Consider the following 17,061-nt stretch of genomic DNA (forward strand, 5'->3'; position numbering starts at 1 on the left):
TATACAAGGACAAACTCAAGGACATGAGTCACGCCACTCTAATAAGCAGTACAACAATTCTGAAGAGAGGTAAGGCCCAGGTGCTCTGCCCATAGAACTCCATCTTAAGGTCCTTTTAAAGCATCTGTGTTAAAAACAACAAACAACAACAACAACCTAGCACTACCATTGGGACACATTGAATTAGGCTACCTGTCGAGCAAACTAAAAAATAGCCTTTATTTATTGTAGGAGTTTACACTTAATGTGTGCCTGCCTATTCAATAACAAATGCAAGCAAAACTGTCACTTTGAAACATAAGATATGATTAAAGCACTACTACTGTTCATACCACAGTAAGTACACTGTTACATTCTAAACACTAATAATATCACTGACACTCACTACGAGTTCCTCAGGCCGGCATCAACTTGTCTGTCACACACTACCCAGGACACAATGGCTATGAATGAATGCCATCATCATATTATTATAAATAACTCGCTCTCGTTAGTCTCTAACGTTAACAGTAACGGACAGCGCTGGTTCCCCCGCTGCCCCCGGTCACAGGCTGACTCAACTTGACCATAACGCAGCGGCTTTGCAACTTATGCAACTTGACCATAATTCGACTGCCAAAATAACAACCATGTCTAAAAGGAAAATCCTCTTTGAGCGCGACCTCTCTGGGCGATATGAATATGCATATGTCAGGCCAGGGCAGTAGACACGGATTAGACGATGCTTTCTGACAAATGCATGTTTTGCTGCTTGACAGTATTTCGCCCCCAAAACGGTTCAGAGTTTTTACTTTGCTGGTCTTAAGTTGACCTAATTATTTTGCGAATTAAGCCCTAACCCAAGCCAAAAAAATAAAACAAATAAGTGCTCATTAACTGAATGCAGACGGACGCTACTGATTGTACTCACCAGTAATAACGTTACTATACAGAAAAAAAGTCAAGAGTAGTTCTCCTAATTTGATGCACAATTGCACATACCTGAAGGTTTGCTTGATAAAACAACTGAAGCAATTTTCTACTTTTGAAAAAAAAAACGAACGTTTCAACTGTATTGTATCTCAAACGCCTACTGTTTTAGACCATACTAAAAGGCTAAGCATATAATAGGCCTACTCGTTTTGAAAGAAGAGAGATATAGAAGAACCATTGCTTTGCTAATAAGTCCATATAACCAGGCGGTAGGTTGTACAAATGTGTTTAAACAAACGGAGTCTAAACTCTAAACTCAGTCGCGAGCAGCAGCAGTAAGTTTCGCTTTCCTTTCTTCTGAAACGCGCTGTACTGTGTCCCGTTTCTACCGTGTGTCACGTGACCCTCCGTGTCATGCCTTTATTAAGTCTTTCATAGCAGGTCGTGACGTTAGAATTATAAGGTTCTATCTCCATTTTTGTCAAAATTGAGTTTTTTTTTACATAATCTGATCCATTAGGTGTTTATTAATGCCTGTGTGGTGTTATTTTTAAAATGTTGACATTTTTTTGTTAGTAATTCATCAAATACAAAGGTTCCATCTCATAAAACATAATGGAATGTAAAAACGTTGACGCTCAATATCTCTGAACTGCCCTAAACGGAGATAGAACCTTCTCATTCTAAACGGAGATAGAACCTTCTCATTCTAAACGGAGATAGAACCTTATCATTCTAAGCTCACGAGGTTCCGTTTCAACGTTAGAGCGATACAAAGCCCATGGATGCTTGTGTACACGTATACTATTAAAAGAAAGTGTCTTGACTTCCCATAACCTTTTATCGTGCCATAATAATGTTTATTTCATGATGTGGAGATTAGATTTCCCCCACTTCATGAAATAAATATTAATACATTTAGAGTCTGAATCACAAGGTGTGGAAACAGATGGTTGTTGATGAGGACATTGATCCATCTAAATGCGTCCATGGGTTGTCTTCGTTATTTGACCACTGTTATGAATACATTCCCTATGTAAATATATAGGTTAAGAGAGAGAGAGAGAGAGTGTGTGTGTGTGTTACTTATTTCAGCTGTAGTGATGGAAGAAGTAACTGCTCCTCCTGAGACATCTTCTGCCCCTCACCACTACGTCTCCTAAAGACACCCGCTTCCCCCTCTACTGTGTCCCTAAAAACTTCTATTGCCCCCCCTTGTACTGTTTCTCTGTTTCTCCAGTGTAAAAAACAAACAAACAAAAACTAGGTTTAGAAGAAGGCGATAGGAGAAGGTTTTTCCTTCTATCAGTGGCCCCGGGCCTGAGCTAGATTACTGTTCCTGCTATGACTGGTGGACTGATGATTCACTTGCCAAGTATTCAAATGTATTGATTGTAAGTGGCTTTGGAATGCCAAAAATGTAAATGTGAATGTAAAGTAGCCTCGTAGAAGTATAGAGAGTGGTAGGAGAATCAATAGCCCCCCCCCCCCTGCTGGCCCTCATATTCTCTCTCATAACATTTCAAGTTCTATTGTCCCTTCACTCTCTCAGCGGCGTTAGAGAAGATTGATTTTGTGACAAACAATAATACAATTGAGCAAAGCAGAGCTGTGTGGAGGCTCTTTCTTTCACACCCGGCCGATTCCTTCAGCTTCTCTGCTCTCCATCATCATAGGTATTCGTTGTACTTAAAGTGACAGATCGAGATCTGTATTATTGCCTTATATATAAAAAATAGAATAAAACACCTCTGTCTGTCTATTGTCTGTGGAAAACAGTCACTTTCCTTTGCCACTGAACGGCCATGCAAACTGCGACACTTTAAATGAATGTGCAATCGCTAACACAGCAATATGACAACCCTAGTCGTCTTACCTGTACAGTATAGTATAGTGGATAGTGTACATAGCCTTTATTTATGTAAACCAGCTCCTTTCCCTTCCTGTTTTTTTTTCTTTCCTAACACCAGGGGAGCCACCCCTCCCAAATGTCGTTGTTTGGTACCTGTCCTGTACTATAGCAATGACAATAAAGACCATTCATTCATTCATGGACGGTAACACAGTGTTGCTCATTCTTCTACATCTCGTGAGTTTAGAATGATAAGGTTCTATCTCCGTTTAGAATGATAAGGTTCTATCTCCGTTTAGAATGATAAGGTTCTATCTCCGTTTAGGGCAGTTCAGAGATATTGAGCGTCAAAGTTTTTACATTCCATTATGTTCTGTGAGATGGAACCTTTGTATTTTATGAATTACTATCTAAAAAATGTCAAACACCACACAGGCATTAATAAACACCTAATGGATCAGATTATGTAAAAAAACTCATGGAGATAGAACCTTATAATTCTAACGTCACGATCTTGTATAATCCCGACCATTCCCGGCTGCATGCACCTATACAGTCTTGGAGGTCCTCCCTTCCAGAACAACACGCTTGCTAATCCCTCTAGTGTGCACTATTGATCAGATATAAGGTTTGTACTTTCTTAGGCCTTACTGGCCATAGTTCGATTACCCCAACCAAACACACATTTTACCGCTGGGATCAGTGCAAAACTGCATTCAATGATTAGATGCACGCATGGTCTGCTAGGAGCTAGCGAGCTATAGCCAGCTAGCATCGCACTTGTGCTGTTAGGATCATCATTCGTGGATGCATGATCATGCATGCAACAGATTAATCGAACAGCAACAATGCAACGTTACTGGACAATGCAACAACACAAAGGCAGCGATCAAACTGAACCGAGCTAATCTTCCTCCTAGCTAGATGTGACTCTGCTGGCTAGCCGTTAGCACTGCAAACCACCGATAACCGTGTCTCAAAGCGATGCAGCAAGCACAAACGCAAATCGTATCTCAGCTAGTTAACTAACGCTAAAAGGTAGGATAGGTTCAACAAATGCCGGTATTTACCTGCGCTTACGGATTCAAGCTTTGTGTGGCTTTTCATGGGAGCTCCTCTGCTACGCAGCGATAGAAACAACGGGGAGAGAGACTCGATGACGTCACTGGCTCGCGACGGTTTACTTGGCGCGTTTGGACTGACGCCGCGCGGTGTTTCTGGCCTAGGGCCCCTAGGGGCCAAAGATGCCCCCCGCCCCCCCATGACCTCATGTTGCGGTTGTTAACATTAGGCACTAAAAAGGTGAAATGTGTAACGATAATAAGGTGACCGCGGCCTAACCCTCTGAAACAACTCACTGTGACTGTTTTACTGCCCCTTTTGTGGTACAGGTGTGAGTGATTTTTTAAGCAACCATACCATCTGGTTTGAAATGCTGTGTACTCTTTCAGTGCTAGGAGGATTAAATGTCCAACTCAATCAATGTGTCCTCACCTTCCTTTGTGTCACTGTTTGTGTGTGTGTGTGTGTGTGTGTGTGTGTGTGTGTGTGTGTGTGTCTCTCTCTCTCTCTCTCTCTCTCTCTCTCTCTCTCTCTCTCTCTCTCTCTCTCTCTCTCTTAGAGCACTCGCCTCTGCGGCACAGTATGGGCACCGCTCACATTGTCAACATTTGGTGGTGGGATAATCTTTCATGCCCCTTTCATGTTCACTATGGCATTTCTGTGCACGTGGATGTGACTAGTAGAATACTGTAACAGTTGGGCGACCTGAAGGCGCAGGTTTTTGTGGTATATAGAACACTGGCCACTACAGCACCCATATCGTGCACCCATTAGTTCTGTCTTACTAGGCCTATGCTACACAGGGTAGGCCTACCATTTATCACCAGTGCCTTTTGGGGGTCAAATGGGGTCAAATATAATCAATCAACACACAATTGTACATTAGGCTACCTGAACCTTTGGGAAAGACAAAAACAAAACATTGTTTTATTCAAGGTTGTACTTATGATGACTGATGTATAGTATAGTTGATTCAGTTACTTTAGAAAAATGTACTTATTGTAAATCACTTAGGATACAAACGTCTGCTAAATTACTTAAATGTAAAAAAAAAAATGGAGATGTAAGCCTACTAAATTTGACATCTAGAAGGATTTACTGACTTGTTTGAAACTTTGAGAGAACCTGAGAACCCAAGAGGGGGAGTCCCTCAATCCTCTGGCTGACCAAACACAATGATGTGACTAACATCAAGACCAAGACAATGTTTCTTCAGTGGAGACCCAATTCCATCGGGGTCATATGGTTTGGGTCCTGGCCAGAAAACATACTGTGTTACTCTAGTGTCCATGGGTCCATAAAACTCCAAAAGCTTGGGTGGTCAAAGAGGATCTGAACAAGTGCATTTACTGACCTGCCCAGTAGATGTCAGTCCCACTCCACTCCCTATGTCAAACCAAAGTGGTCGCAACCCCAATGTTGCCTAATCATTAGTAGGATCATACACAATAAAATACATTGTTTGATTTCAATGCATGATAATAATCAATTTGTGTCTGTCCGGTGTTTTTATCAAATGCTGATGATGGAAAGAGAGGAATGGGGAATGCAGTATAATGCAATACAACACCAGAAACAGTGAAACAGCAATATGGAAAAGTGAATGCTCTCTGAAATCCAAAGCAAATCCAAAGTGAGTGGTCTTCATCAGGTTATAAGTGCCATGTTCTTTGTGTTGTTTTCCTCTTTTGTCTTTCCTGAGAAGGCTCACGTCATTTGGCATGTGCAGGACTCTGCTGAACATGTTCTACCAGTCAGCGGTGGCCAGTGCGGTGCTGTACTCTTTGGTATGCTGGTGGGCGCAGCATCAAGGAAGCTGACACCAAGAGGCTGAACAAGCTTAGTAGGAAAGCTGGTTCTGTCTGTCTCACCCTGGTCACAGTGAAGGAGGTGGCCAATAGGAGGATGAGGACCACACTCCTGGCCATCAGGGACAATCCCTCCCACATGACACTGTGGCAGAGTAGAGAAGCTCCTTTAGCAACAGACTATTGCAACCATGTTGCACTAAAAGGAGCGCTATAGCCTATAGGAGATCTTTTCTGCCTGCCGCAATAAGACTGTACAACTCTTCCTCCGGCTGGCTCGATCGGGAATCATAATCATACTGATCTGGTTTTTTTATTTTTTATTTTATCCTCTTATTCAATTGTCACTTTATTTTGTGGTTGCTGTTTTGCGGTTTGTGGTGTGAGTTGCTGTAAGGCCTTAATTCCCCCTTGGGGATCAATAAAGTACCTATCTATCTATCTATCTATCTATCTATCTATCTATCTATATATCTATCTATCTATCTATCTATCTATCTATCTATCTATCTATCTATCTATCTATCTATCTATCTATCTATCTATCTATCTATCTCTCTATCTCTATCTATCTATCTATCTATCTATCTATCTATCCATCTATCTCTATCTATCTATCTATCTATCTATCTATCTATATATCTATATATCTATATATCTATCTATCTCTCTATCTATCTATCTATCTATCTATCTCTCTCTATCTATCTATCTATCTATCTATCTATCTCTCTATCTCTATCTATCTATCTCTCTTTCTATCTCTCTCTATCTATCTCTCTATATCTCCATCTTTCTATCTATCTCTATCTCTCTATCTATCTATCTATCTCTCTATCTCTCCATCTTTCTATCTATCTCTATCTCTCTCTCTATCTATCTATCTATCTATCTATCTATCTATCTATCTATCTATCTATCTATCTATCTATCTATCTATCTATCTTGTTCACTGTCTCTTTGCCCCTTGTTATGTGTGTTCCCCACTCTCATCTTTGCTTCCACACCTCATTGCCCCCAGATCACTGTAATAGAAGGGGATGGAGGGAAGGGGAGGGTAGAGAGAGAGAAAGAGAGAGAGGGGGTACAAGGACAGAAGAAAGAGAATGGAGTCTTGAGCGGAGAGAGAGGGAGAGGAAGAGAGAGAGAGATGGTTGTACAGTTCAGTGAACAGACAGTTGTGTATTGGGAATATATTCGTATTTCACCTCTCTTCCTGTATCTGTTCTACCCTCACTCTCACAGTTATTCTGTCCACAACAGAGGGAGGGAGCCTCTGTCCCTTTGCATCAAAACCTGCTCCCTGCGTTTCTCCCCCTTTATCTTCCTCTTCTCCCTTCTCTTTCTCCCAGTCTCCCCCTGTGTTGCTACCTGACTTGCTCCGGACCTGACCTCCCCCTTTCTTTCTGCCTCTTTGCTCATGTGTAGGAGTGCAGCATGAGGCAGACTGTTGCTATCTGTCTGTTTGGACTCTCAACTCTGTTCCACGGTGAGTGAGCTCGAATTCTATGTAGAAAAATGCACAAACAAATACTCAAACACTCGATTGTGTGTGAGTATTTGTTTGTGCATGTATGCTTATGTGGGAACACCTATTGTGCCTGTGCACGTGTATGTGTGTCCTGGCACATCGCTGTGTGTTTGTTTTACATGGTGTGTTTGTGTGTGTGTGAATTTGGTCTAATACATAGTATTATATGCATAGTGATACATAATGTTTGAGAGCATGATCATCAACTGAAAGGGACATTACACTCAAAATCATATAGCTGAATCTACACAACTCATATTGCTATTAGACTACCTTTGAGGTTGAAAAGCATCTGACCAAGTTTGATATTTGGAGTGTAATATCCCTTTAACATGAGGTCACTAAGGGCCCTGGTGATTTATTAGAACTGAACTGTACAATTCCCAGTATTGATGTAACTATGCTGGTTAGCAGAAAGAGAAGAGAGGGGGATAATTAGATTAGATAATTAGAGGAAAAGAGCAGGCATAGGGAGAGAAAAGGATATTGAAGTTATTGGTTGATTTATTCATCAGGGGACTGTGCACTATCTGCACCAATAATATCTATCTGGCCCTGGCTTGGACTTTGATTGACCCACTATTTAGTATTGATAAAGCACCAGTTAGCATTTCTATATTGATATGGTACTATCGATATTGATATGGTACCATCTACTATGTATTTATATGGTACTTATCTTGCTAATACACTCACTGAACACGTTATTAGGGACAGCTGTACACTTACATTTATATTTTGGGCATTTAGCAGACAAAAGCAATTTACAATAAATACATTTTAACTAAGTAAATTAATAATCTATCCCCCAGTCAGAGCAGGAAAAAGTGATCTATGCTCAGGCCCTGGGGCAATTGGCAGTCGTCGTGCTAGAAGTAGAAAGATTTTTAATTTTTAATTTATTTTATTATGACACTGGGGAAACAGTACAGGTGGGTAGTAGATGTCTCAGGGGGGACAGTTAAAGTGTAGCCTAAAGAGATGAGTCTTCAGTCTACAGCAGAAGTTGGGGAGTGATTCTGCAGTTCTGACAGCAGTGGGAAGCTCGTTCCCTTCTCATTCATTCACGTTGTGTAATGGTGTAGGGAATGTTTTCTTGGCACACTTTGGGCCTGTTAATACCAATCAATCATCGCTTGAAAGCCACAACCTATTTGAGTATTGTTGCTGACCATGTGCATCCCTTCATGGCCACAATGTACCCATCTTCTAAGGGCTACTTCCAGCATGATAATGCACCATGTCACAAAGCAAAAGTCATCTCAAACTGGTTTCATGAATATGACAATGAGTCCAGTGTTCTTCAGTGGCCTTCCCAATCACTGGATCTGAATCCAATACAACATCTTTGGGATGTGGTAGAACAAGAGAGTCACAGCTTGAAAGTGCACCTGAAAAATCGTGCGTGATGCAATCATGGAATCAATACCACAAAAATGTTTAGGCTGTTTTGAGAGCAAAGGAAGGCACTACCCAGTATTAGTATAGTATTCCTAATAAAGTGTTCGGTAAGTATTCATATAGTACCATCTAGTTGCTGTACTGTATATTGATATAGTACTATCTCGTTAGTGTATATTGTAAATATTGTAACATAATGTAAGTCGTTATATAGTACCATATGGTTACTCTATTGTGATATGGTATGGTATATCTGGTTAATGCATTGATATTAATGTATTGATAGGGTAGTGATGTTAATGTATGTACACTTAATTAATTCCGTCAGGGTCACTGACATGACATCATGGGGAGGCTGGGGGAGAACATTCAGTACATCCTTCTTCTCCTACCCTATCCCTGCAACTGTTGGCCTTCATCCATAGAGGAGCATCAGAAATCAGCTGTAGCTGTAGGATACAACAGGGGAACAGGAGGGATGATGGAGTTTGATGACAGTCTTGAGGCTGAGTGGGACAGTTCCTGTTGCTACTGTCAGAGCTGTGTCTGTCTGAAGTGTTTTAGTGTTTAATGGCATCCACTATTTCCTGCATAGAACGGAGCTGACATCTTTACAGCCCCAGAATGTCTCTAAACTGTCTGCTAGTGATCGATCTGGATTACTGAGTGATGAAGCTGTTTGGATACGTTCCCACTCTTCGCCTCTATCTTCCCCACCCCCGTTTTCCTCCTCTCTCCACTCCTCCCCCCCTTGTCCATTCAATCATATTATCTTCTTCCTTTTTCAAAAGCCACTCCGTTTAAAAACCGTTTCCAATCCTCTCTTTCATTATTCTCTGACGAGCACTCCTTTCTTTCTTGTCATGTCCCCTTCTTCTCATCATGGCCTTATATCATTTATGCCCCCTCTTTTTCCACTGTTCTCTCCCTATCTTTTCTTCTTCGTTTCTATTTATTTCATCAGCTCCATAGTTCGAGACACTCCTCCTAACCTTCTATCAATGCAATCACACCTCCTTGATTGTCCTCTCTCTGCCCTCTCTCTCTCTCTCTCTCTCTCTCTCTCTCTCTCTCTCTCTCTCTCTCTCTCTCTCTCTCTCTCTCTCTCTCTCTCATTTTTCTACCTGTCTGCCTGAATGTAGCTGTCTCTTTGTAACTGTCCCCCCCCCCCCCCCGCCCGCCCGTAGTATCGGAGCAGGGTCCACACCAGCGTTATCTGTTGAGAGAACTGCTGAGGGACTATAACCGTATGGAGAGACCAGTGGCCAACGACTCCCTCCCACTCACTGTCCGCTTCTCCTTCACTCTCATACAGGTCATGAATGTGGTACGTTCCCTATCCATCCACTCACGCACACACAGACCCCCCCCCCCCCCCCACACACACACAGTGCTTATTTCTTTTTTTTACCTCTCATGGCTCATGCTGCCAACTTAGCTTGGTCTCTTTTTTCCCCTCTCATGTTTCAGGATGAGAAAAATCAGGTCCTCACCACTAATGCCTGGCTTCAGATGGTGAGTGTGTTTGGCAGATTTAGATTGTCTCTCCCTCCTTGTGGGTGTGTTTGGAACCCTTGTCTATCTTCCACAGCACTGGTATGACCACTACCTCCAGTGGAACCAATCAGAGTACCCTGGAGTGAAGAACCTCAGGTTCAGTACAGACCAGGTCTGGACACCTGACATACTGCTGTACAACAGGTGAGTCGGTAACACTTTACATTAAGGTCACATTTGTGCTTGCCAAATATGCAGCTTTCAACCCGGAGACAGTTTATTAATGCTTTATAAATGCAATTATAAATGCTTCGGAAACTAACCCTGATGTGAAATATTGCAAGATTATTTGCAATTGGAGCATAGTGAGTGCACAGTTGGGAAATCGGATTTGCTTGTTTTTACACCAGATGTATGGAATTATGGATGTACTGTAATTACTCTTAATGAATGTACTCCACCCATCTACGCCTCTACGCAGAACTGGGTTTGACAGCTCTCATGTTGCTCTCTCTACTCAGTATCTGGTCTAAACTATCAAATGATCAGTAGGCCATGGTCAGCTACTGCCTCGAAGAAAAAGAGAAAGATGTAAATCACATAGTAGTGCTAGCAAGTTACTTCAAAGGTGATGCTACTAACTAGCTACACAAGCTAGCTAGCTGTATGCTAGATATTATACTGTAGGTGCACATTAATTATGCTTAGTTGCAAATGTTTGTAACTCAATAATTAATGTCATTCATAAATGGTAAATGATGTTACACTTTACATTAAGGTCACATTCCACGTCACATTTCAGTTGGACATATTTGGTAACCCATTAATAAACTCATTAATCAGTTATACTCTTATATGGTCAGAGGTTTTCTCCTCACAGGATAGAAGAGTACTCACTACTCACGTGACTTAATTATCAATGTGTTCTATTAATTGATAGATTAAGATAGATATACCCAAACCAGCTCAGAGCACCCCACATCAGTGAAAAGAGAAGGGGTAGTGTATGATGGATATATCAACAAATAATGTCGGTGAACCGAGAGGCCAACACAGGTCTGTAGTCTGTTAACAGGGATGTCATGGTCGACTGTATCAAAAGCAGCACTTAAATCTAAAGGCAGTAATATTGAGAATTTCTTGTCATCCATAATTCATTCTCAGGTAATTTAACTTTAACTAGTGCCGTCTCAGTGCTGTGGTGAGGACAAAAGCCAGATTGAAACTTCTCAAATATACAGCTGAAATGTAGGTAATACTTTAGCTGTTTAAATACTATGGTAATCTCTCAAGAATGTTACTTTTTTTTAAAAAGGGTTGAAATTGTCCTAGAAAATTGGAAATTGTTTAACACTAATGGATCCAGGTTACTTTTCTTTAGGAGAGGCTATACACGTTTTCAGTGTCAGGGGGAAAATGCCGGTCAGCAAGGAATGATTTGACTAACACATCATCCTCTAGTCTAGACAATTAAACACAGTCTTTAAAAAGGTGGTGGGGGGGGGGGGGGGGGGGATAAGGTCAAGTGAGCAGGTGGAGGGTTTTAATTGCATTACTTTGTTCCTGAGCATTTCTTTATCAACTGCAGTAAAAAATATTCATTGCAGTCTTAGGACATTCAGTATATCATGGTTTAGATCCAACCTGATTTTTGTTATCTTGTCTCTGAAAAATGCTGCCAACTCTTCTCATTTTGATGTTGAGGTTATGAAAGAGTGGATTGTTGGAGTTGGATTTATGGAGCTGTCAATAGTTGAGAAAAACAGCTTTGAGAAATGAGCTTGTCTTGCATTTCTAATGGCTTTGTTGAAGGTGTACTTGTCATATGGACTTGCAGCTTAGTTTTTCTCCATTGATGATCAGCTTTTCTTTCTAGTTTTTAAGTTAATAATACAGTTAATAACATCCCCAGTTCTCCATGGTGGTTTCTGTTTAGGTTTAATCTTCTTTTGTTTTGTTGCAATTTTCTTTTTATTCAACAATAAGAACAATAATACAACAAGTAATCATCAACAACAACAACCAAAAGAAAAAACATTAAAAAGAAAGGTTTAATCTTCTTGAGTCTGGCTGGTGCTATAGCGTCAATGGTAGTCTTCAACTTATTATTGTTGACTAAATAAGAGGAAGGAAGGATCTGTGGGGTATGTTATTGAAATGATTTACTATGAACAACCTGCTCCATAACAAAGCTAGATGATGATAAGAATGCAGAGAAAGAAATACAGTAGTGGTCTGAGATTGCTCAAGTCAATTACAGAGGATAGATCAATATATATATCTAATCAATATGATGATTAGATTCAACATATGACTGCAGTTGTGAGTCGGCCCATTAACATGTTGAATAAAATCCATAGAGCTCAACACATTAAGGAGCTCAACACATTAAGGAACTCAACGGCTTTAGATTCGGCCGCACTATCCACATGTATATTAAAATCACCTACAGTATGACCATAATGTTATAATTGGTACTGACAATAGAAAACATTTCGGTGAAGTCATCTAAAAAAGATAGCACACTGTTTGGGGCATCTATATATTGTTATAACAAGCACAGCGGGTTGGAATTTTAACCGTATAGCATGATCGTCAAAGGAACAAAAATCACCAATAGGGATATTTCTACAGTTTAGGCCGGGCATCAGCAAATCGAGGCAGTCCCACCGCCTTTTTTTACCACGCCCCTTGTAGAATGCTCAAAACTATAGCATGGAGGGGATGTCTCAATAAGAATAGAAGGTCTGTCGCTGTTTAACCAGGTGTCTGTTAAAAACATGCAGTCAATTTCATGTTCAGATATGAGTTTGTTAATAACCAAAGTCTTATTTCTTAGTGGTCAAACATTGAGAAGCGCCATATCCAGTTTCCCCCCATCCAGTCTTTCTTAGTGCAGGACGTGGACGTGGGATGGAGTTCAGATGCAGTTATACCACGAGTAGTAGCTACACTTTAACTGATGGTTAATGGATCTCACATGTTGCCTGTTGCCGAACTTTAACTGGGATTAAATAAGACTGAAAATAGACTGACAGAGTTTAGGGAGTATTTGTTTAATAGTCCAGGTCCCTTGTTGTGACCCTGACAGACTGTAGTAACCATGGTAAATGATTTAATTGACTTTGTTCTATTTGCATGGGTGATGTGATTACCTTGTGGGGGGCATGGACATTCTCAGTCAACTACATGACAGTGTGTAGGATGGCAAAGTCTATGTTTGCAGGGTGAAAGTGCGACCCAGTCTAGTTGGGATGGAGTCCATCTCTCTTATAGTATCCCACTACTGTTCCAGAAGAGGTCGAAATTGTCAAGGAAGTGGATTCCAAGAGTTGCACACTCTAACTTGAGCCAGTTGTGGAGAGAGAGAAGCCTGGTGAAGTGGCCGTAGCCACGTCTAAGAGTTGGAATTGGACCGAAAATCAGGATCATTTTACCTGTGGAAAGGAGTGTAGCCAGGAGATGAAATCTGAAATGAAGTCTGAAATCCCCCTTTAACAACTCAGACTGCTGGTGTCATTCAACCCAACATGCACAATGAGCCTGGTGCATTCTGGGTGGTGTTGTAGTTCTGGAACTAATTATAAATAATCTATAAACCCTTTACAAATGTGACCTTAATGTAAAGTGTTACCAGTAAGTCACACACACACACACACTCACTCACACGTGCGCTTGCGCCCACACACACGCACACACACACGCACGCACACCACGCACACAGACACACAGACACAGACACAGACACACACACACACACACACACACACACACACACAGAGACACAGACACACACACACACACACACACACATTGTTCTAATTATTTGTGTTTTATTCCCCCTCAGTGCTCATGAGAAGTTTGACGCCACCTTTAAGACCAACGTGCTGGTGAACTCCAGTGGCTTCTGTGAGTACCTGCCCCCAGGTGAGTCCATAAACATCAGTGTGTAAACCGACCCATTCGTTGAATATTGGTATTCTTTTGTAGACTCATATACAACTCATCATATACTGTATCAGCAAGATGTTAGTTCCTATACCACCCTCTCCCTCTATGCCTCTCAGGAATCTTTACAAGTACGTGCAATGTGGACGTGCGTTGGTTTCCATTCGATATCCAGCGCTGTGAGCTGAAGTTTGGCTCCTGGACTTTTGACGGTTGGCTACTGGATCTCCAGATGAAGGAGGCTGACGTGTCAGGATACATGCCCAACGGGGAGTGGGACTTGCTGGGTGAGAGGGACGGCCCTGCCTGCCCTGCCTCCTGGAGGAACCAGACACTACACTCATCCTTCATCACCTCTCTCTTCCATGGCACTATTTTATCACTTCCCTTTTCTTTTTTAATTTTCATGCCACTTCTGCTCTTCTGTGTGTCTCTCTCTCTCTCTCTCTCTCTCTCTCTCTCTCTCTCTCTCTCTCTCTCTCTCATTCCTTACTCAGGAGTACCTTGTGATGTAACAGTCTGTATATGGCTGCTGTACGGAGCCCAACCCTTACATCTGCCCATCCTTCTTCCTCTCCTCTCTCCTTCCTCAGGGGTGCCTGGCGATCGCCACGAGGTCTTCTACGACTGCTGTACGGAGCCCTACCCTGACGTGACGTTCGTGGTGACCATCCGTCGGAGGACTCTGTACTACGCCCTCAACCTCCTCATCCCCTGTGTCCTCCTCTCCTCCATGACCCTGCTGGTCTTCCTGCTGCCCGCCAGCTCAGGGGAGAAGATCAGCCTCGGTGAGGTGGAGGGGTGGTGGGGGGGGGGAAGGGGGGAAGAAAGGGAAGAAGGGAGGATGGTTAGATGAGAGGGGGGTGGGGGGGTGGCTGGGGTAGGGAGTTAGGAGTGGAAGAAAGTGAGGGATAATGGGGTGAGGCAGGGTGAAGAAAGCATCTGGATGATATTTGCTCTTACTGTAATTGTTCCTCTCTCCCTCTGAATCCTCCCGTCCCTGTCCCGTCCTCTCTGTACTGTTTCTGCTGCTCTATTTAAAATGTTATGGTCAGAAAGACAGAGAGCAAGAAGAGAGGGAAGGGCTAGAGATGGAGAGTTGGACACTTGGAAAGAGAGAGAGAGAGAGAGAGAGAGAGAGAGAGAGAGAGAGAGAGAGAGAGAGAGAGAGAGAGAGAGATTGTGCTGTAGGTGCTAGGTAATCCAGGCCTTTTATTTCCCACCATAAATCTTGGTTTATAAAGTGCTTGGCAGAATAAGGCACTAGATAAGTGCAGTCCATTTACCATTTTTACCATTCTGCCTCTCTCCCACCTCCCCCCCACCCCCCTCTCTGTCCCTGTAGGCATCACAGTTCTTCTCTCCCTGACTGTCTTCATGTTGTTGGTTGCAGAGATTATGCCAGCCACTTCAGATTCCATACCGCTGATAGGTCAGTGTGTGTGTGTGTGTGTGTATATGTCAACCCTTTGATATACAACCCTATCATGCCATCATATTAATACAAATGTCAGTAAGTGTGTGTGTGTGTGTGTGTGTGTGTGTCTCACCCCTTTGATACCAACCCTATCATACCATTATATTCATACAAATGTCAGTACCGTACGTGTGTGTGTGAGTGTGTGTATTTGTGCGTGTGTTCTCATTTGTGTGCTATGCTCTCCTGTCTTTCCTCCTAGGTCAGTACTTTGCCAGTACCATGGTCATCGTAGGGATGTGTGTAGTGGCGACTGTGTTTGTCCTTCAGTACCATCACCACGACCCTAACAGTGGAAACATGCCTCATCTGGTGAGAGCCTGTCTGTTTGTACAGTATCTGTCTGTGTGAGACCCTTAGACCCTGTGTGTGCCTCTGTTTCAGTTCAGTTCATTTTGCTACAGTGGGATCCTTGGTCCCTCTAATATGTGTGTATGTGTGTTCTTCCTCTCTCATGTGCGTGTGTGTGTGTGTGTGTGTGTGTGTGTGTGGGTGTGTGTGTTCTCTCAGGTGGAGCTGATTCTCCTCCAGTGGGTTCCCTGGTTCTTGCGGATGAAGCGTCCAGGAGAGGGGGGGGATCCCATAAATCTCCACCGCGCCTCCGAGTCCCTGACCAAGACGCTCTCCTCCCCCGCCACCACTCACAGCACGACCTCCCCCAACCCGGCCCCCTCCATCATCCTCCCCCAGAGCCTCACCTCGATGCAGGCTAGCTTCGGTCAGCTCAGCCACCCCCACCTACCACACCCAAACCCACCCCTCCTCCAGCCCAGCCACAACCCAAACCCTCACCTAAACCTCCACCCTAACGTCCTCCCTAATCCTAACCACCCAAACCATCTATTCCCAAACCGAGACCCTAACCGGAACCCAAACCCAAACCCAAACCCACAGCCCAACGGACACTTGCCTTACATGGGCTTCCAGAGTCCTCCAGAGCCGGACCCGGTCCAGAGGACCGGCTGTGGAAGAGGAGGAGAAGGAGGAGGAGGGTCAGACATCACCCTCAACCAGCCCACCTCCATGAGGTTCGGGAGCCCCCCTATGCAACTCCCCATATCTCTGGAATCGGACCCCGACCCCTCAGGTCTGGAGGCCAGGGCCGGAGCCGGGGGAGCGGGTACAAGTCAGGCCCAGGCCGGGACGGCGGACGCCCAGCTGCAGGCCCTCCTGGTGGAGGTGCGGTTCTTGGTGGAGCGTGTCAAAGAGCAGGACCGCAGAGGGAGCGTGGCGGAGCAGTGGCAGTTTGCGGCGGCGGTCATCGACCGTCTGTGTCTAGTCGGGTTCAGCGTGTTCAACATCATCTGCACCATCGCCATCCTCATGGGTGCGCCGAACTTTGGAGAGGCTCTGTCCAAAGACTTCCTGTGAGATGGACTGCAGGGAGAAGGACAAGATGGAGGAGGAGGAGGAGGGAGTGGATAGAGAGATGCTGAATAGCAGGATCAAAGATAGAGAGAGAGAGAGAGAGAGAGAGAGGGAGAGAGAGAGAGAGGAACAGCAGTGTCTAATGCTGATGATAATGACAGTGAATTGAATGACAGACCCTCCACTGTGCTACAAATGAGTACAA

At 43.3% G+C, this 17,061-nt stretch overlaps 1 protein-coding gene across 1 annotated transcript; it reads left to right on the top strand.

The window, feature by feature from the left end:
- Nucleotides 1–7,071: 7,071 nt before the first annotated feature.
- On the top strand, nt 7,072–16,859 carry LOC308166558 (neuronal acetylcholine receptor subunit alpha-7-like; the record flags this gene model as incomplete). The annotated part of the gene is made up of 10 exons (XM_080540883.1): nt 7,072–7,123; nt 9,754–9,893; nt 10,037–10,081; nt 10,158–10,267; nt 13,911–13,990; nt 14,131–14,298; nt 14,605–14,799; nt 15,357–15,448; nt 15,696–15,800; nt 15,999–16,859. The coding sequence occupies 10 exons, from the start codon at nt 7,072–7,074 to the stop codon at nt 16,857–16,859; spliced, it is 1,848 nt and encodes a 615-aa protein (XP_080397009.1).
- Nucleotides 16,860–17,061: the final 202 nt, after the last annotated feature.

This window comes from Nansenia antarctica (genome assembly GCF_963989245.1).
Source record: "Nansenia antarctica genome assembly, chromosome: 10".
In the NCBI taxonomy this organism is placed as follows: domain Eukaryota; kingdom Metazoa; phylum Chordata; class Actinopteri; order Argentiniformes; family Microstomatidae; genus Nansenia; species Nansenia antarctica.